We start from the raw sequence: 21,409 nt of genomic DNA on the forward strand, positions 1-21,409 counted from the left end.
AGCCGGTATAGTTTTTTAAATGAAATCACGAATCGTTGATATCATTTCTTATGTCTCTGCTCTATTATCCGAACGTTCAGGTACTCGCGATCGCGTCTCAGTAATAAAGGAGTGCGAAGCAAAACATACTTAGTTATCTCGTTTGGTTTCATAGATAAAAGACTGTTCCAATTTTAATTCGCTAAATTAACGTTTTCTCTTTGAACTATTCAACTAAGATTTATTAATTTGAATCAAGCGAGAACACAAATTTCGCTGCAATCGGTGAGAATACATTTGCACCCCCCCGATCGCGTTGCAGTTTCGAGACCGTTTGTCGTCCGTTGCAGCTCGGCGATGCTTCCGATCCAACGCGATTGACCAACGAACGCTTGTTTCAGCTGCGTGCAACATGGTGGTGATCCAAGTGCTGTTGTCGTCGATCGAGTTCGAGAGCAAGTACGTGAACGCGACGTTCCCGAAGGGCGCGACGATGAGGTACGACTTCTCGTTGATCCTCGCCTGGATCGTGTTCCTCTGCAACCTGCTGGCCGGATGCGCGTTCATGCTGTTCTCCAGGAAGAGGAAGAGGGACAAAGCGCCGACGGAGGAGATCGCGATGGCAGACGAGCCAACCATCATCGGCCGTTGATCCCCGTCCACTTTTCGACGTCGTTGTTTCCGCCGAACGGATAGATCATCGCGCGCGATCCAGACGATGAGCCACGAAGATCTGAAGAAAAGACATGTATAGACACGTGCATGCGCGTGTTACGTGAAGAGACAATCGAAGACGACGCGCCCGGACTGGACAATGAATTCGCTCGAATTCGATCGTTTTTCATTTCAATCGAATTCAATCGTTCGACGAAACGCCGGACGTCGCCGCGATGCCTTCCGGTTTTAACGTTGCACGGCGGTGCCTGGGTCCGTATAGACCCGCATCTTGCGGGACACTTCACTTTTTATTGACGCGTTGAGTGGTTTTCAACCGGGCTTTGAGATTCATTTTTATTGTACTATGTTCGAGCGAACTGAATGTTACCAGGATTTTTAGAATACGAAAGAGACGAACTAATCATAATATACATATAAATATAATATAGTAATATATTATATTGTATTTTATTATATTATATTATATATAAATATAATAATAATAATATTAATATTAATATATTAATATATAATATATAATAATAATATTAATATTAATATTATATTTTATTATATTATATTTATATTTTATTGTATTATATATAAATATAATAATAATACATAAATATAACATAAATAACTATGGTAAATTCTAAGTTCATTAATTCTAAATTCTAAGTTTCATTAATCGAACAGACACTTCGACTGTCACTGGAACAACCTCGAAACTTTCGCAATATTCCAGTATTTTATTTAATCAAATTAACATTTGGAAGACGCGATAGATCAGCGTGGGAATTAATTTTCAAATTCGAGAAAATAATTCCGTCGTTCAAAGATGCGTGACGTGGCAGTCACAAAGTGTCGATTCGACTTTGTGGAAATTCTTGGGGTTCGCCGCTTAACGTGTCAATCGTCGAACACGCGTATAAAGTATTAAAAATAAAATTGATAAACTACTTAAATGGACCCAAGCATTGCCGTTCGAAAGCCATCAGATCTTCTTGAAGATCCGGGAAGTTCGGTCGATTCGATCGTGGTTCGTTCAACCCCCGCGCCCCATCTCTGAAAGTACAATACATTGGTCGAATTGGAGCCGACATCTTTTTCTCTCCGAACAACCTGCAGTAAATTCTCCTTAAATTCTCCTTCAGCTTGTTAACAAAAATGAACGATTTAGGAAAAGGAGGTTAAGGGATTATTAAAAGGGATTATTCGAGCCTCGCGGCTCGTAATATGATTCAACTGAAACAATGTCCATTTCTCTTCAACCCTATGTCCTCAACTGTTCCTTAATTGTCCATTATTGTTTGCGAGCTGAAGGAAAATTATGGAGAATTTACTGTATTTCTATTTTTCTATGTCGCGTCGCAGGAAACATTTTTATTCGACTGTTTCAATTTCTTCGTTTCCGGATTTCAATTTGACTTAGACAATTCTGTCGGACCTCGAACAGTTCTGTCTGCTTTGGAAAATGATCTCGTTGAACGTGGTCTGACGAGATTGCGAAGATTAAGATGCAGTTGCGTGCAACAGGATTTCTTTGCGACTCGGTCCGGCGTCCGATCATTATCATAACGGGGTGCGCTATGGCTCTCCACCCACCTCCCCCAAGTGGTTCAGCTGTCCGTTACAATACCGTAGCATCTTTCGAAAACAATGAACAACTACGTATCATACGTAACCGCCGCGTACCAAATTATCGAAGCTGAATACTTAGAGATCCTCCGGCTAAGCGACAAATCTACTATTTTTCTACATCAGATTGCCGAAATTTAGGGTACTATCGATATCGGGACCATTCTGATTATCTCGAAAGATTACTTTGTTCTGCCAACGCGATTGTTTCGAACGAGAATTTCGTAGGGGATGCATCGAACAGTATAGCTTTCTTCAGGACTAAATTAACCATCAATGAACGCGTATTGTACACGCCTTAGAGAAACTTCAAATTATCGTCGTGTGTCACTTCGTGTGTGCAACGTTGTAGAAAAACTCTTCGATATCTTGCTGTATAATTAAAGGAATGTTCGCGTTGTTATCGCAGCATTAAACCGACAATGGAACCGATTAGATATTGCTTAGAAGAATGGGAGAGATTATCGAGCCTGTTCTCTTCTACGTGAAATCTAGCAAGCGTTAAGATCGATACATCGATACGAAATTATCAATACGAGTTCCGTGTAAGTCGAGCAGGCTGGAACCTGCTGCAGGCGATAGCTGAAAATAGCTTGAGAAACACTTCGCGAGAAAGCGTAGCACTTTAACTATTAAATGCTAGATTTATAAGAAATTAGCTACGATCGTCTATAAAAAAAAATCATCTTGCATAGTTGTTGTCCGACTAAACCGAATAATTCTGACAGCGATCGTTAGACCGCGGACGTTTATGCACTCGCGATGCTCTCGTTTTGAAACATTTAATAGAATAATCGAAGACAAAATGAGAAATTAATATTAATTAATCATTAATAGAAAAAAATATATAATATATATATATATATAAAGAATAATATATATAATATATATAAATAATAATATATATAATATATATAATATATATAAATAATAAATTAAATTTAAAAAAATATATAATTAATAGGAAAATCGAAGACAATTAATTATTCGAATACTTCGTGAAGCTTCTGATAAATTCCGGCTTTTTAACGCCGTTATCCATGACAATCGAATACTTTTACGTAAACGTCCACGGTCTAATTAATACGCATCGCGGTTCGTAAGATTGATTCGTTCTCCGACGTTTGATACCGGCGCCGTTTTCTACGATGCAAAATAGGATCTAAGGAAATCACCGAACACATACATAATTAGTCCATCGTCTGTCGTCGCGAGGTGGAAACAATTTCGGAGACTGGATCGAGGCGAGAACTTGTTCCTCGAACAACCAACGCGACTTCGAAACTCGGTTAATTTACACTTAAGGAGGGGGGGGAGTGGGACGGATTTATCCCGCGAGATTCTCTGAAAGATGATTATTCTGATAATATCTTTGCTAACGAGAGATATCGTATCGTTTTCTCCCGATAAGATCTGCCGATACAAGTTTCCCGTTTAATAATATATCACTAAATCTCGATTATGTATCAGGTTCGAAAGACACTTTTCAAATGAATTTACAGAAAAGAACCTTTCCAGGAAAGTAATATCGCGAGCTGCTTTTTGGATCTTACCAGAACCGATTCTAGTCGACACCGATATATCATAAACATCGATAGTACAATATCCGTATGATTAAGACGACTCCGTAGAGTGTAAAGTTCGTTTTGTTTTCTCGCTGATAATGCTCTAGCTTCAAGAAAAAAACAATTGCGATTATTAACCGATAAGTCTAGTCGCTAAAAATCGCAGGCAAATCATTTAATTGTCGAACTTTTGTGAAACGCGGTGTGTAGTGCGTTTTTTATCGAGTACTTAAGAAATCTTTGTGATATCTTTCGATGACATATCCTACATTGTACGTCGCCGAAGAAATTCCCGCGATTGTTTTTCTTCCCGTTGTTCGTCGACTACGGATTTTTATTCGAGCAGAACGAACTTTGCGCCCTGCTTAAAGGTTTCCTTTCGAAGGGAATCAGCGGAACAAGTACGGTGAATTCTGTCCCCGATTTTCCTTCGGCTTGTGAACAAAAATGGAGGAGATATATAAAAGATTATTGTCCGAGCTTCGCGGCTCATTTTTATAGTTGCCGATTGTCAACGATCATATAAACGAGATGCAACGCTCGAATAATTTTTGTTTGCAAGCTGAAGAAAAAAAATTAGGGAAAATTTACCGTGCTCCGAATCAAAACTACTAATAGGTTTACGATCCACACTTCTGATTCTAGTCAAACTCGTATCTACGCAAGTAAAGAGAATGTATTCCTCGTGCAAAGGAAATCCACAGAACAGACCGTCTCCTGAGAAAAGTATTTTGTAATAAAATTTCAACGCGGTCTCGTGCAGTGTACTTAACCCTTCGCACTTGAGGCGCCGCTAAAAATTGCCACAGCTCGAGGCAAGCCTTCTCATTGCATTCGTTCGCATTTAATAAATCGCTAAACAATTTTAAGTTCAATCCTTATCGTTTACATAAGATACTCCGAATTAAAAATTCTAGTTTTCGGAGCGAATATATACATATATAACTTCGAGTGCACAGGGTTAACATGTTGTTGCCGAGTCTAGTCAAACTTGAGGTGTGAATCAACGTTGTAAGATGTTTGTACTAACTCGAACTTCAATGGATTCGCCTGTGAACATGCTAAATGTTAATTTATCAAACGACGCATCAGGAGTTTAGTCGACAGCGGCCGCAGCTGCGATTCTAGTCGATCAAGTTACGTATTATAGTAATCGAGTTCTCGAGAAAGAGAGTGGTGCCAAGCTTTCGTCGCATTTTTTTTCTTACAAAAGGCTCGCGAAAAGGCAACGATTTACAGACAATCGAACTGTACTCGATTGAACGAAATATGTAATTGGAAGGAATTTTAATCATCTGTCGTTTCTCAAGAAACGCGATTTCCCGTCGAGGAGCGTCCTTTGCTTTCGCCTAAACGAATGTACATTATGTATAACGACGCAGTTTAATATGGCACAGAATGCACACAATTTTGCCGCCATTGTCATTTACGTCTACGTATACCTTTTTATTGAACACATGTTTAGTTGAGTTTCAAGTTTGTTATTTTCTTTTTCTTTTTCTTTTTTTTTTTGAATTAACAATTACGACGATGAACGTTTGCTAATTGCATGGTTGTAGTTCTGCACCTTGAAAATTTCACGGTAGCTGGAAATAGTTAACTCCATTTGATTCGGTTTTTGTATGTATATGTGTACGAGAAAGAATCTTTCTCTTAACGAAACCCATTGATGATCACGATCTACTTTTCATATTAAGTTTGATTACTTTCAACGATCCTTGAAAGTGCGATCATCGTGTTACACCGGATTACCAAACGTTCATGCGAGAATAAATTAAGCTGAAGTGTCTGGTTGAACGTTCCTTCGCTTTTTGCTTGTGAAGTATAAGCGGCTGCCCACACGTCCCGATAAAAGACATACATATATAGTTTCTATATGCGTACGTGAACATGAAAATGATTGTAATTGTTCTTTTCCATGATCGAAATAAAGCGCATTCACGTCTGCTAAACGATGTTGCGCGTACTTATTATTGCACCCACCCCTATTCGCTCGTAAATCGAGTTCGTGTTCTACAGTGTATCAATTTTAATTGTCACTAAAACAATCAGTTACATTTTTATCAAATTATTTGCATGAACTTTCTGCCATTTGTGGGGATAATAAATGGATAATATACATTCCACTGTCTTAATTCTTTTAATTTGTATAATTCCAAACAATTTATTTTCTACATTAAATAACCCATTAGAAAATTATCAATTGATTGGCACTGCAGAGATTTATTGCTATCTCCATTTATATATATATAATTTTAATATAAAAATATAAAAAAAAAATATAAAATATTTAAATTTATATATGGAGATAGCAATAAATCTCTGCAGTCAATCAATTGATAATTTTCTAATGGGTTATTTAACGTAGAAAATAAATTGTTTGGAATTATACAAATTAAAAGAATTAAAACAGTGGAATGTATTGCATGCAATGTCTGTAAGGATTCTAAGTATCTCTTGAAAGACAGTAAATAAACGTAATTATGACAATCCGAGATATAGAATCGATGCGCGGGAGAATCGCAAACAATTTGATACAAAAGATATTAAATGTTACCTAATTTTAGCACTGTAACAATATACGAAAAGATATGTGCATTCGTATTTTCTGCGTCAATGTTTTGGACGATGCGCACGCGTATGTGACTGTGTACGTGAGATCTACACACGTGGTTATAAAATCAGCTGGTTGACAGACTATTAGTGACAGACGGTGTATTAATCGAACGATGAGTGGTTTTTAAAAGATATTTTTTTATTCTTAAGTAGGTATGTTTTTCTTATGCCCTATATTAACCTTTTTTCCTATTCTATCGTTAAAAACTGTCTGTTGCATGACAGTTGTTATTGCGTTCAACAGCTGACAAGATGACAATGCAGGTTATTGTTTAATTAAAGTTCTCACAGTCTTCTCAATTTGTTACAGTGACTGTCAACTAATAGATTATACCAAAATGATGACTGATCTAGAAGAATCAGAAGTTAGGAAGGTTCAGTCAGAGAATGAAAAACGTGATAGGTAAGTTCCTATTGTTTCAACATGGAATATGTTTGTTTACAAACAGTGCATATGGTTTTATCCACAGCTGTGGGGAGCAACAGGATTTTTCAGAAGCTGCAAAGAAATTGGCGGAAGGACTGTTAGGCATTTATAAATTGCCATTGGAGCAAGTGCATAAAGAATTAGCTGAAGTAACGTAAGAGAACGTAATATTTTATACTGTGTTTACTATAATTATTGAACTTATTATAGCATTGTACTTTATTGCTTTTTTCAGAACCAAGCAACAGGCTTTACTTAATCAAATGCAAGGAGAGAATACAAAACTCCAACAAACTGTTGAAGATGTTGACCTAAACAAAATGGTATTTTGATGCTTTAATATAATTCTATAGCTTGTTAAATGTAAAATATCTAAATAAATATACATTGCAGTTTCAAACAGTAAAAGTTTATCAAGGAAAACTAATTTCCATGAAGAAAGAGATGGCTTCAATTCATGAGCGTACATTCAAATTAAAAGTAAGTATTACTATAACTTCTTTGCAACTTAAACATATTTAATTTGCTATTTTCTTTATGCAGAAACGAGCGTTAAGATTACAACAAATAAAGCAAAAGGAGGCCTTGAACAGGGAACAACAGCGGGAGCAAGAAATTCGTCGTGAACAAGACTTAATTGGTAAACCTGTAGTAAGTTAAGAAAAATAACTTGAGTAAAAAATGACTTATGACAGAAAAACGATTTAAATGTACACGAGAGCAATATATTTATACAGTCACTGTTCACATTAAAACTGATACTTGATTCATATTTTTATATATTACCAAACAATTTTCCATTGCCCGGTTGAACTACATTTTTTATTATCTTTACATAAAGTATTAAATGTTGTTTTAGACGGGAAACCAATTATCTCTCTCTCTTCTTGTATCCTAAAAGTAAACGTTGATTCACGCGTTCCCAGGAAATACCTAAAAGATTTTTATGTGCAATAAGAAAACGAAATATGTTTATTATAAATTTTTACCTAGCATGGGAACAAATGATTTGATCAATAATCGCTACTCCACCATCTTTGAATTTGTTTAGTATATAATCTGATGGAATGTATCTTAGTACTGTGTACTCAGTCAAATATTCTTTAAGTTCGTTGAATTCTGTAAAAGAATTTACTTAGACAATAAATTGTGTTAAATTTAAATTCCGTGTAATATGCCAGAAAATAATTTACCACTTTCTATGGCATCTGTAGCAACAAACAGAACAATTAATCCAAGTTCATCCATCTTTTTCCGCAATTGAGAGGCAGCAGATTTTATCGTTGGTACTGTCGAGGAACGACCGACCACGAAATCGCGTCTTCTTAAATGACTGGCTAGGTATGGTCCTCCAAGTGCATTTCTTCTACTCTGTAATTAAGTAACTGTATTAAATAATATTTGCTTATCTTTCTCTGCTAATAAATACCTTCTCTTGAGTCCAGTCAGGTGGTCTTTCAGTCTTATCAGCTATATCTGATGAATTAAGAAAATGTTTCCTGTATTCATTAGCAATTTTGTACAACTCAGGGTTGTATCTCATGCTGCGTCTGGCTCTCCAATACTCTTGTGATCCATAAGAATCATGTAATGCAATTTCCATGTGATCAAACATTACAGACCTGTATTAATAAATTTAATTACATCAAATACTGTATATAGAATATAAAGTATTTTCTTACTTGTAAATAGAAGGTTGTAGATTTTGTTTTAAATCTGACATCATTCCATGAAACTTGACACATTTAATGGTTTCTGAAGTTACATTATTGTATCCCCAAAAGTATCTACCATATTTTACAGACTCTGGTTTATTATACTGTAAAGCTTCATCAGTACATAATACTATTTCATTTTTGTCTTCAAACTTTCCTGTTTGAAACATTTCCTCATCATTTTGCAGTATATATACAACATCAAGTTGTGTGTGTCTATTTATTGTAGGATACTCTGGAAATTTTAACTTTTATTAATCCAATAAATTATTATAAAATAGTAAGAATTATACCTTGTATAAATTGATACATGTCAATAACTGGTATATACTTCTGGAGATTTGTAATATCAAAAAACAGGCTCCAAGGCAGCTGTGTTTGAGATCCTATGTTCTTAGATTGCCAATGGTACAAATTACCTAAAAATAAATTAAAAATGAAAAACATGTAATGAATGTATATTACTAAACATTTAATAACAATAAAGTTGAAAGATATAATTACCCCATGGTGGCAGAACTAATTTCCATTTATATTTCTCCTCATTTTGAATTAAATTTTTTATAAAAACTGCTATGCGAACGTAAACGTCTCTTCTGAGATTGAAACCCTCCGGTGGATTAATATCATAAAGAATATAACTAAAAACATATTGTATGTTAGAAAATCGTTAATTTTAATAAATAAACAATTTACACATTTATTTCATACCGGTTGTTTGAATAATGCGTTTGGACATTGCAATTTTGATTTGTCTCTCCATATTCATCTATTTGATTGCAAAATTCATTATCAGATGCACATTGCATAAAACTAATAGAAAATAATGTAAAATATAATGTCTTGTAGTAGAAATTTAACATTTTAAGGTTATGTTGGCTATGTATAATATTTATATACAACAATCCAAGAAAAAACAATGTAAAATAATCTAAAATATAATTTCCTAATGCCAATGTATAATGAATGCATGTAATCTATATATTTTACAGAAAAATAAATCTTGCTTTTCTGACTACATATGAAGCTGTTTCGTTTGGGATTAATCAACTGGAATGAATGGTTTTTTAATGTAATATTTTTCTTAAATGATAAGATAGAGGACAGTAAAAAAACAACAGCAATAGCAACAACATTGTACAGGTTGATCTTTGTTACACACGAATTACAGACTCATATCTCCCTTACTTAAAAATGGTTGATGGGTAGATTACAATTTGCTAATTCAATCGATAATAGTTATAATAATGGTAATAATAATTATTATTTATCGTCTTATACAATATTTATAATTCATAGTTCAGTTAACATAGTTTGTGTCCTGCTTATACCAAGCAGGGCCGTTATATGTTACATTTACTGCGACTCGCTTCCCATATTCTTCCATTTATCCTATTAAAGTATACACTTGGCATATAAAAATTACAAGGACAATTTATAATGGTAATGGTAGTAGCGGTAGTTGTAGTTATAGTAATGATAGTGGTAGCACTAATGGTATTTGTAGTTATAGTAATAGTCATAGTAGTAGTATTAGCAGCGGTAGTGATAGCGATAATAATATTATCGTTACAATTATTTATCCAATAACTATGTCCTGTTACCATTCTTGTCTTTCATGATTTTACTTTGTCTATACGTATACTTGCATGGAAATCTCAGATCCAATTCTTGGTTGCTCAAGACTCCAGTGTGTTTTCTCTTCTTTTTAAAGGGGTAGCAGAAGTTAGTGTACTGTCCCCTTAAAAATTTGTGCCTCGTTGTGATTCTTCAAATGTGTGCCGTTTGTTATACTTCTTTTTCACATTTCATTAGCAATGACGTTAACTGGTAGTAGAATTCGTAGTCAGCAAACATTGGTATATACTGTAATACTGAATTGTTGTTATAATAAATATAACATGAAATTCATTTCTATATTAGACTAATTCTCTTTCTTGTTTTGCATCGTATATATGAATTCTCTATTGTTAACATCACAGCTAAAATGGTGCCTTATTTCAACATGAAACACACTATCTTACATTCATTACAAAAACGTGAAGTAGTACACGATATTATAACTTTCAAACAAAATAATATTCTGCACAAATTGCACAGTGCACTTATTCAATTATACTACATCGTACAGTTGCTCCTTGTATACGTTTCCCTTCTTTTCTCTTACATACATCCTCGTACATCGAACTGCCTTCTTTGGCTCATCGTTTATGATAATAAATAGAACAAAAAATTGTAATTGTCGTAGATAATAAAATTTTACGCTATAAGACTACCTGATCGTAGCAGACGTGTTAAAATAATTATTAAAATCTCAGAGCAAACAGATAAATACAGATTGCATCATACATTAATTCGTATAATTAATATAAATTCAACTCAACGTATTTTTTTAATATCTCCTCTATTGTCTGTACTAAAGTAATCAATTGAACTATTAGCTACCACTTTGAAAAGTTTTGGTGCACTGTGTATTGTACTATGTATGTTACAAATATATTTATATTTATATAGCTTGATACTACTTCACATTCAGAGAATTACATTTGACAATTACCCGCTTACTAGCACAATCGCAGTTTTATATGCTGGCACAATTACCTGACACTCCAGGTAAGATAGTAGATTACAAATAAAATTAGACTTAGTTAATTTTGAAGTTTGTTACATGGAATCATTGCATATAATTAATTAAATATTATGCTTTATTCTGCAGCTAATAAATTCGGCAACAAAATTATTGACGTATTTTTCTTTTTAGCTTTAAAACCATCTTAATTTAAAGCTGCTTTTTGCTTGTGAGGCGGCTGTTTTTTTTTGCATCAAGATTGTGCCCTTTTACTACTCACCGAACGCTTGAATTGATTGACATTCTACAGCCATTTCATTTTTCTCAAAACTATATTAAGACCAAAGTATATTTAACTGCATTGGGCTTGTAATGAAACCTTCGAAAATTATAAGATTGTTAATAAATAATTCATATATACACAGAGAAAGATATATATACACACACACACACTCACACGTGTGCGCGCGTGAGCGCGCGCATACTTATTTACAATATAATTAGCAGTAACACTCACAAACGTATATCGTACCGAAAAATTCATAATAATGTTGAAATTGTTCTTCCGTCCAGTTCGGTCGAATTGAGCGTAAGAAAGTGTGTGTATCTGAAGAAACGAATACGCTATCAAGTAAACACATGCTACGGATTGTTACATCACAATATTATACAATATTACGTGTATGTTTTTACCATATACTAGCACGTTCTTTATGGACAAAAAAGATTGCAAACAGCGAAAAGAAAGACTTGTCTTGAATAGAAATTCTCCTAGGAATACTTTTTACAATCTTATGATATGTGTCAACTGATGATAGGCGAACTTAGATGTTACATGTATTTCTTTAAGCACTATTGCGCTTAACAATAAGAAGCATTCAACGAAGGAAAACTCTTCCAGCATTGCTGAAGACAATATTTAATACATCAACGTCGATTCGAATAAAAACAGTGGTTTCTCTATGAAGACACGATTGAAATGAAAGTAAACCGAAGGCAAGACCAAGTTTATACAACAATTATTCATGTTCTTGGTAAAAACATTACGTGTGGAATAGTAAATTGTCTGTTAAATATGATTAGTTCTGCTTACTCAAGCTCTATTCGATACCGAGCAGTCGGAGGCTGGACTCAGGCAAAAATTCTCTGTATCTATGTATATTATTTATACTTAAATACATAGAAAGCGGCGAAGCTGCTACATACCGAGTCATGATTTACATATACGAGTGATTATAAACGTGGCTGCATCTTTTGGAAGGTTTCCTTTCATTTGCTTTCCTTGGAATGTCCATAGACACTATTAACTAGCGTACATTAAAAATAAGTTCAGTCATTTACACACACTGCGGACACTTCCGAAAGGGAGAGACGGCCATTCTGTTTCACAAAGTGCCTCAGCATTGTATAATCTATTCATTTTGTACAAATTAGTTCTGTACAATCGTCTAGCATGTATATTAGTGAGAAGAGCATGTAGTACTACACATTGTAGAAACGCATGCTCTACTTCGATTGTAGTTCCTCTATAATTCTATGCGTATTTAGAAAATTCGGTATTGCTAAATAACTAAAAAACGTTTCTGTACCTTTTTCTCGAATTCGTGAATTTGTTTTTCTTTGTTCTATCTTGTTTCGTAACCGGCTTCCCAACAAAGTCGAAAGTCGAAAGCAACATCTTTGCAATGATGAACGCAAAGGTCGGTGCCCAAGAATTAATCATACCATAAAGATTTATACAGAGAAAAAAAGGGGTACCACCATGTTTCAGTATTGAGGTAGCGTAACGTTGCTTTGGCTTAGCGAGTCTTTCTGATTATCTAGAAATATTTCCACTGATCGGTGGTACTCGAGAGAAAAGTATTACACGCCGAAGGATGATGAAACTGTACAGTAATGATCTTTACACGTAGATATTCTCATCTTTCATCTCTCGCTCTCTCTCTTTCTCTCAATCTCTCATTCTCTCTATTTCTCTACCGCGCGAATATTTCGAGTGCCGACGTTCGAGTTACCATACAACGTGTGTATGATTGTACAATCATCGTACTGTATTGCGATGTCTTTGGTAGAAACTATTTGGTACGTTTGCGCCCATTCGGAAGGTCTTTGCAGAGCCATGAAAGTTACAACGAATGAACAGCTTGCAGGGGGTTTAGGTAGTTCACAGGGAAACAAACATCAACAACAATGATTCCTCAAGTATCAACAACATTAACAACATCCCATTATAACTTATCATCATTATTGTGATCGTCTCTATCGTGATCAGTTTTTCTCTCTTTTTTTGTTATGTCGATTACAGTCGCTGTCGTTATGTCTCAGTCTTACGCCCACTCCTTTCAGCTCGATAACATTTGTAATGGGTAATTCTAATTATCATAGCAATCATTGTCTTCAGCAACATCGTCACTACCGTTTATAGTTAATTATTTATGGCCATTGTGAGCGCATCGACGCTTCCTTCTATGGCCAAACACCGTCTCTCTTTTCCTCTCGCAGCTTCTCTTCGCATTTACAATAACGTTCACGCGAATTCTCACTGACTACCGATCGAATCTAGTAGTGCAGTCAATCACTCTGGAACTTTTGTTAACAGAATTACAAATACACACGGATGATCTATCGATGGCGGGTCTATTCAACGAGAAAATCAAAAAGCTGCTAGAAATGCTAGAGAGCGGAATGAGAAACTATTTACTTCCGTTACTGACCGCGAATAATGAGAAATGATGAAACGATATTAGTTTATGCTTGACCGATCGATAGTTCCATTTACCAATTAAAATTACAAAGTCCCTTAACGTTATAACATCTACTAACGCTTCGTACATGTACTTATATATTGCGCGAATATTTTGGTATAAAATGTCTGTCCCTAGTCCATGGTAAATAAAAAGCGAGCCTTTCAAACACGTCCATGCAACTGGTTTCCCTTGTTTACTTTTTCTCATGATAATCTAATTATGATAGTTGCTTCGGTGTATTTGTTTTAAATATATTACGTGTTTATATGTGATCTACAAACATTTAAAATTCATCGAAATAACAGAGGAGAACAAGTAGTTCTCACGCTCCTTCTGTGCAAAGTAATATATATGTATATAAATACATATATGTATATGTACACATATATATGGCGTATTAGGTCACTGTCTTATAGATGCAGAAATATAGAACGCAGTCTTTTCCCTTGTACATAAATAGTTTCCTCGAGAGCGATGGCACTAATATTATAATTTCAGGATTTCTTTCACTTTGTGCGGTAAATGGTATGAAAATAGATATCGTCTCGACTATTCGTTATACAGTATAAGTAGACAAATATAGTACAAGAAATATGTAATCGCGTCGTGGAAATGTTTTACAAACTATCGGTCACGTTTTTCAATCTACAAATCACTGTTTCTTAACAAATCAGAATAAATTAGAATTATTGTCGTAATTACCTATCAACTGATCTTATGGCTTTCGAGGAAAAAAGTATACGGATCGCACACGACGTCATCTCGACCGCTCACTACATTTCGGTATCTATACGAGAGCAATTGATTCAGAATCATCGTTATCCTTTATCGAAACGCGTAACATGCGGCCTATGAAACGCGCGCGACATAAAAATCGATAAAACGCTTTCGAAACGCTTGCGATCAGACCCCCCCCCCCCCGGTATTTTTTAACAGTTCATGCCCGAAACAAATACTCCATAACACCGCATGTCACATACCGAACAGTATGAAGATACCCTTAGAGTGATACTTAAAGCTCTTACAACTTTTACAACACACTTGCGCACAGAGAGTAGTAATAGCTGGGGTTTGGACTAGACATGATGTGGTTGAAGATGAGGCAGCCTGCTGGATAAGTTGGATCAGGATTTCATACTATTCGCTTCATCGAGTCGCCTCTCTGTTCCTACAGCTAATAAATTTGCGAATTCCCTTTCTAATAGTTGTCGAGCCTGCAACAAAAAGATATTGCAAGTTAATATAATCTGCAGCTGTTGATTTTTTAGGTAACAACTTACTTGTGTATTCTGTGTTGGAATCTGTAATGCTAGGGCAAAACTATTCGCGTCGAAACTTTCATCAAGAGCTATAAGTGCTCCGTGCACCCCTGATTCCAAAAGGTTGTTCCCATATTCCTACACACACACAAGGTCATGTTTTATACAAATTAATAAATAACTATGCTAGGATGAGGCAAGAGAAATATAAAATGAAATTGTCACAATCACACTCTGGAAAATAAACGATGTTTTTGAAATTACTTTCAGGCCGATAGATTGAACCCATCTTATAACGCGATCGTTACTCCACACAAGAACGTCGACGTTGGCATCCTCCGCCATTTGTCTCCTTTCTTCTAATTGCTGCCTATCGTAATTTAGTCGCTTCAAACAGGAAATACCGTACTGCAAACTTGTTCTGTGAACAACGATTAGGTTTTATCAAAAACGAATTCTAAACTCCGTGCTATCAAGATCTCTGAATGCTATCGTCACCTGTGAAAACTATCAACCATTTTAAGTTGACTACGGAGCTCTTTTTTAGTGAGGTGATCCAACATTCTAGCATCAACAAGGCACTCCATGAAAGTGGATCGATATTGAGGCAAACCAAGGCTTGGCAGCCAAACGTTACCAATCCATTCGTGGTTCATATCACCGAATGCTAAGGTTGTGCGAGAGGTTTTCGGTGCTGATGGACTTGTGAGCGACACCATTTCTTGAATAGCTAATCTGAGCTTCAGCCGATGGAGATGACAACTGGAGACAGCATTGATCCATCAATGCATATCTGTCACTTGATTAAGCAAATAATCAATTTCGTACCTTATACCAATTTCACGTTGTATCTCGGTATCACTAAGGGCACTCATTATGGCACCACTTTTCACGTTGGCTCGACAAGCTGCGACGTACCAAGTTGGCATGCCCACCCAGAGTTCCAGCCACGCCACCACGGTTGGCCCGTTCCACAAAGCGAATGGTGTCCCAGCCTTCATCGCCTCAGCCAGGAGTTCATGACGCGACGAATCTAACATGCTACCAAACATACTAGGACTGAAATCAAGTAACATTTTTAATGCTCACTGTGTATATACTCACAAGAAACTCATGTGAGTCATTACCTTTTCTTTTTTCTACAGTCGAAATCACTCTTGCTGCCCATAGTTCCAGCTACAGTTACGCTATCACCATAGTCAGGATCAGCAGGCGTACTCGCTCCTCCCATTCCTGGTACGTCTCCTGGCATTGGCGTGTCTTTCCCCTTGATCTGTTAGACATACGTTTTTTTTTAGAATTTCTAATCACTTGAAAGGTTGTCAGGGATCGTGATTTTCCCTTACCTTCTCTTTCTTACTGAAGAATCTACCAAGGCTGCTTTTAATGCCCTTCTTCTTCTGAGCCGCAGCCACTGCAGCCGCCGTAGCCGGACTCATGGTGGCTTGCATGTGCAAGTGGGAGCTAGACAGCTGTCCAATTGGCAATCCAACGCCGGACAAGTTGTTTTTGTGCAAACTGTCCTGGCTACTGTGGCGTGAGGACAATGGGGAAGGGGGAGTCCCAGAATTGAGTGCGCCGTTGTTATGTTGCCCATGCCTGCTGCATGGAGCGCTAATCTAGTTTCTATGTCTACTCTAAATAATGCATTCTGGCCCACGCAAGAACACTATATTGCTTTTTACGTCTGTTCTGTATTCTATTCAATTTATACAAGAGGTTGTCTCCAGACTTGTCTGAAGATATATGTGAAGGAAACTTCTTTACTATACATTGTCGTACTTCTTAGTGCAGTGTACTTATTGCATGAGGCCACGTGTAATCAAGGAACTTACTGAGCCAAGTGAATTGCATTACTATCAAAAAGATTAGCGATGATGTATGGTCACGTTATGCGTTCGGGCAAGTTTGTAATCTATAAGCTTTACAGATGAATTTTATCAACAAGGGACATTAATAATCTGGCCACATTGGAAAAGTGATCCAAAGTGGATAATGTCCCTTGTAAACATTTTTTTGAAAGGCTTCAATGTTTATATATCAGATCAGAATGGTTGCAATAGCTCTCTGCATGCAAAAAAAGAAATCCTATCTACGTCTAATTGAATAATTGAATCATGACACTCGCTACAAGCTTGTTTTGCTATTGATCTAACGAGAAAGCGATATCCAATGATTTTATCTAAGATGATAGACTATCCCCAACCAAATAGAGAATAAGAAATTTGTAATACCTACTCAGTATTACAGGCAAGGCATAAAAACCTGGAAATATAGCTGAACACTGCTTATAAGATGGGATTGCCATATTAAGGATTCATTTGAGGCAAAGATATAGAAGGATGTTACTTCAATATACATTTAACCAGTCGTTATCATTTTCTTGAATAGTAAAGACAATTGTTTTTGAGTTATGTCGATCTATATCTTTGCAATCTATTTGGTAGAAAACAACCTTATTCGCGCAGGAGATCGAGACGCGGCGTTTAGTCGATGCAATTCTCTTGGCTGCTTAAATTCCGTCGTTTGTGTGAGACAGCGGTGTTTGTCGTGAACTGGGCAGGCTTGAATGTACGATGGGTGGAAGAAGCTACTATCAGTTTCTTCCGGGGACTCATTTCTATCAGATCTATCAGATGGTTCGTCCGTACCACTGTGCTCGAAAATTGGGGCTGTGGGCATGTATGTAACACCTTGCATACTAATTCATCATCGGCTGTGTTACTTTAGGGGTAAACAGATGGACAAAAAGCAAAAACAGAAGGGAACGTCTCGAGTTTAAGTCCCTTGACATCAAGCAAAAGGTACAAAAAGTTACCGTCGATGTCACTTATGTCGACCTCAAGGTTGTTCATTTCATGCCCACATGGACCACTCAAAAATGTCGCGCACAGCGGCATGTGCTGCGGATTACATGCAGTATTACAATCTTTAATTAACCTGTGAACAGGGAAACCACTGCTGGGAAATCCAGTTTGTCCAGTGCGCCTGACAGCATAAACAACGTACAATTCTACTTACAATATCATTACTTCGCCTTTGGCAACCCCACCTCTATGTATGCCAAGGACTTTGTAAGAAATTTGACTAGCTGATTGGCAACGATTCAATGCGCACAAGTAACTCTCCTTTCCCAACAAAGTGCAGGAACGAAGAGCCTTCATAAAGCGTCCTCAATGTCAGAGATGTGGTTACTAAAGTAGTACTTAGAATTACACTGTCTCTTCTTAAATTGTGTTCAGGTGGTTCGTAAATGGTAATATAAAAGCAAATAGAAAATTGAATGTATACCTTCTGAGTTCCTCTTGACTATGAGCAAGTGCTTGTACTACACGTTCCAGCCTGATTGATCGAGCTGTTAATGGCGATGCTGCATCGCTGCCACCGCTTCCTGCACCACCGATGCTGTCTCTTTCGCTCACCGAATGCAATTCTTCGCCTGATAACTGTAACTGCGAATTTACATATACTATATCGCCTTCTGATGCTCCTAAGTAGCTAGCTTGAAAATTGAACAGTCACTGACCTGGCTTGCAGGAAGAGATTCCGACAGTTGTCCTGGACTAGCTAGAGAGGCGGCATACTGGTGGAGATGCGCCGGAGACATTGACGCTGGTGCCTTTAAACAATTGTTATTAAAGTAACATCATCTATTAATTAAGTATCAAGCAACCTTGCTGTACACTTACAGTATGATATTTATGCAAGTAATCCCTATTAGGACTATGATGCGATTTTGGTGTAGATCGCCCACTCAGTGGCGGTGATGCTCGCTCAAGACTTCGCCCTCTCGCTAAGAGGTTCATATGTTCAAGACTACCGACACGAGACTCTAACTCTTCTGCGCGTGCTTCAGTACTTTGTTTCTCTTTCTGTAACATTACGTTCAAGCTGTAGTTCGTATATAGTGAATATGTACGAAAGTAGGAACGTTTGCGTACCTGAATCAACCTAATTTCATTATTAATTGCATCTAATTGTTCCTGTAACATTAGCGCTAATGTTTGAGCATCTGCATGTCCTGTCGGACTAATTACATCGGCCGCACAGCTGAAGAGACTTTCATTGTCCCCGTCGCCTTCTGCATCGCTGGAGACATCAAATGCCTGCTGCACGTTGGCAAGGACGTGCGCCTGCTGCAGTTTCTCCCATTCTTGTTCTGCGAGCGTACGAGCTACATAATTCTAGAAAAAAATGTTATTACAATTTATACATGTATTCTTAAACCTGTGTTTACAATCAATAGTCTGCGATATTAATCAAATATATACTTTCGTCGTGTCCTCGTCGATGGTAGGCCGTTTGGGCGTTCTCCTTGGCAAAGAGTGTGTATCGAAGCTACTGTGGCTCGCACTCCTGGAGAAAGATCCAGGATCCACTGCATTGGGTGACAAACTTCTGGTCAATGCATCTGTTTGTTGGATGTTGAACGCTATTTCCTGTTGGAGCATCTGCCTCTTCACGTTGTCAATCTCCAGCCGAGCTTTTCCCAGCTCCTTGACGATTTCTGTCTTCTCGTTTTGTAGATCTTCAGCGATCTTCCTTGTCTGCTCCAGTTCCTGCGTCAGTGCATTCTTCTCTTTCAACGCCTGCATTCTTTCCTCCAGATGAGCCTGCAGTCTTTCGTTCGACTCTGAATGAACAAGATAAGACACCGTTACGAGAATTTCTTAATGCATTCAAAGTGAAACAAACACCAATTACCGGATAAAAGTTTATCAACGGTTGTACTAAGCCGCGTGTTATGCTCCTCGTTCATTTTAAGTCGTTGATTGACACGCATCACTTCTGCGTTCTTTTCCTCCAATTGTGTTTCTAATCTCTGAATTCTGTCCTCCGCACTGCCGTGCCTTTCTTGAGCCTGCTTATTAAATAATGCATATAATTAATATTACTGTTTTGGATGAGAAATCGAACGCTATGTAGATGATTTAATTATCTTTCCTTCGACATGAACTTAAAAACTATTTCAGGTTCTGAACGTAGAAGACGAGACGAATCTAGTTTAGTCTAACTTAGTGAATAATGTACACGTGCCTTGTACACAGTAGTCTAAAGAAATGTGACCAGAAAAATGAAACGATAAAGTACTAACAAGCTCGAAAAAATAATCACATCGATTGCGTTTGTTTGGTATATTCAGTGTTAGATTGAAATTGGATGGATTATATTCCCTGACACGAGAGAATCGTACGAATGCCAACATTACCTTCTCTGAACGAGCCCTTAGCTGTTTATACGAGTTTATAAAGACTGTAATAAAAGGCTGAGTAGTGTTTGTTGTTTGCATGGCAGACAAAAGTCGGGTACTGCGTGAACAGTGATAGAATATATAATATGCAACAAGAAGAACACACCGCAGAGAATTCGGACGTGTGAATTAAAGAGTAGAGAGAATCGTATATTTGAGTGGCAAGCAGTCTAGATAGAGATATATATGTATGAATATATATGTATTTAGGGAGAGTTGACAGAAGTGCAGAGGAATAAAAAAAGGACAAATTGATGATGCAACGATTTGATTCCCCTGCGTACCTGGTTGGGCCTCCTCACCTGCGTCAGAGCCTCCATCCTCTGCTTTAATTGCTCTTCCATTTCGGGGAGCTTGGAATACTGGGCCAATTTCTGTTCTGCCAGTTCCAGTTTTTCCTGTATAGCTGCTATCTTTTCTTCTTGGAGCTGAAAAACGTTAAAATCAATGAAGAATTTTGATTTAAAAATTGACCTAAGCTTCAACAACTGTACAGTAGTTAGAGATACCTTTAATTGGGCCTTCTTGTGCTGCAGCTCCTGTTCCAATTTCTCGTTAAGATCGTGGCTACTGGAGGACTCTCGTTGAGACTGGAGATACCGTTTTTCAAGGGTCGCTATCCTTTCCTCCTGATCCACTTTCTGTGCGACATTCTCATGCAAATCTCTCTGCAATTTCACATTCGTCTCTTGGGTCTTCAGCAAATCTTTCTGTGCTTTCGATAAGGTTTCCTCCAACTCAGCCACGCGTCCAATTAATTCAGCCACCCGTCGTTGCCACGTGCTCAACTCTGAGCTCTAAAATAAGGGTTTTATTCGGTTATTATTAATTGTTTATCCGCATCTCTGACTATAAGTTGTATGCTTGTAATAAGAGTATGGTGTTATCCATATCAAGGACAAATACACAGCTACCACATAGTCTGTAATGAGACAAAATCTTTCGTCGTTTGTCCCTGAGTCGTGTGAGACTCTGCCATACGACAA

The 21,409-nt window shown here is 37.0% G+C and overlaps 4 protein-coding genes across 17 annotated transcripts in view; 2 read left to right on the top strand and 2 right to left on the bottom strand.

Moving 5' to 3' along the window:
• LOC117226177 (uncharacterized) overlaps positions 1-5,794 on the top strand; it is a 54,630-nt gene extending 48,836 nt beyond the window's left edge. The window contains exon 7 of the mRNA XM_033480251.2: positions 381-5,794. Coding sequence (XP_033336142.1) covers positions 381-631 — 251 coding nt within the window. The 3' untranslated portion in view covers positions 632-5,794. The remainder of the gene's footprint in view (positions 1-380) is intronic.
• Positions 5,795-6,454: 660 nt separating this feature from the next.
• On the top strand, positions 6,455-8,045 carry Pldn (biogenesis of lysosomal organelles complex 1 subunit pallidin). 2 transcript variants are annotated; one of them, XM_033480508.2, is made up of 6 exons: positions 6,455-6,608; positions 6,766-6,858; positions 6,926-7,036; positions 7,118-7,205; positions 7,276-7,362; positions 7,426-8,045. In XM_033480508.2, the coding sequence occupies exons 2-6, from the start codon at positions 6,794-6,796 to the stop codon at positions 7,540-7,542; spliced, it is 468 nt and encodes a 155-aa protein (XP_033336399.1). In that variant the 5' UTR covers positions 6,455-6,608; positions 6,766-6,793; the 3' UTR covers positions 7,543-8,045. The 2 variants fall into 2 exon arrangements, with proteins under 2 accessions (XP_033336399.1, XP_033336400.1); XM_033480509.2 differs by having other exon boundaries at positions 6,455-6,604.
• O-fut2 (O-fucosyltransferase 2) lies at positions 7,586-9,633 on the bottom strand. Its single transcript, XM_033480487.2, has 8 exons — positions 9,309-9,633; positions 9,102-9,238; positions 8,891-9,016; positions 8,565-8,832; positions 8,312-8,504; positions 8,076-8,253; positions 7,872-8,001; positions 7,586-7,815 (listed from the first exon to the last, which is right to left on the bottom strand). The coding sequence occupies exons 1-8, from the start codon at positions 9,458-9,460 to the stop codon at positions 7,665-7,667; spliced, it is 1,335 nt and encodes a 444-aa protein (XP_033336378.2). The 5' UTR covers positions 9,461-9,633; the 3' UTR covers positions 7,586-7,664.
• A 95-nt stretch (positions 9,634-9,728) lies between these two features.
• Liprin-alpha (PTPRF interacting protein alpha) overlaps positions 9,729-21,409 on the bottom strand; it is a 45,319-nt gene continuing 33,638 nt past the window's right edge. For 2 of the 13 annotated variants that reach the window (XM_033480475.2, XM_033480460.2), the window contains 16 exons: positions 20,933-21,220; positions 20,708-20,851; positions 19,877-20,036; positions 19,444-19,805; positions 19,114-19,356; positions 18,862-19,044; positions 18,699-18,791; positions 18,464-18,624; positions 18,113-18,160; positions 16,519-16,774; positions 16,300-16,445; positions 16,001-16,231; positions 15,671-15,934; positions 15,437-15,593; positions 15,194-15,310; positions 9,729-15,127 (listed from right to left, as the gene is read on the bottom strand). In XM_033480475.2, the coding sequence (XP_033336366.1) occupies positions 15,038-15,127; positions 15,194-15,310; positions 15,437-15,593; positions 15,671-15,934; positions 16,001-16,231; positions 16,300-16,445; positions 16,519-16,774; positions 18,113-18,160; positions 18,464-18,624; positions 18,699-18,791; positions 18,862-19,044; positions 19,114-19,356; positions 19,444-19,805; positions 19,877-20,036; positions 20,708-20,851; positions 20,933-21,220 (2,943 nt within the window). In that variant the 3' untranslated portion in view covers positions 9,729-15,037. The remainder of the gene's footprint in view (positions 15,128-15,193; positions 15,311-15,436; positions 15,594-15,670; positions 15,935-16,000; positions 16,232-16,299; positions 16,446-16,518; positions 16,775-18,112; positions 18,161-18,463; positions 18,625-18,698; positions 18,792-18,861; positions 19,045-19,113; positions 19,357-19,443; positions 19,806-19,876; positions 20,037-20,707; positions 20,852-20,932; positions 21,221-21,409) is intronic. The other 11 variants (XM_033480463.2, XM_033480462.2, XM_033480469.2 and 8 more) reach the window with 11 other exon arrangements.

This window comes from Megalopta genalis, chromosome 11 (genome assembly GCF_051020955.1).
Source record: "Megalopta genalis isolate 19385.01 chromosome 11, iyMegGena1_principal, whole genome shotgun sequence".
In the NCBI taxonomy this organism is placed as follows: Eukaryota; Metazoa; Arthropoda; class Insecta; order Hymenoptera; family Halictidae; genus Megalopta; species Megalopta genalis.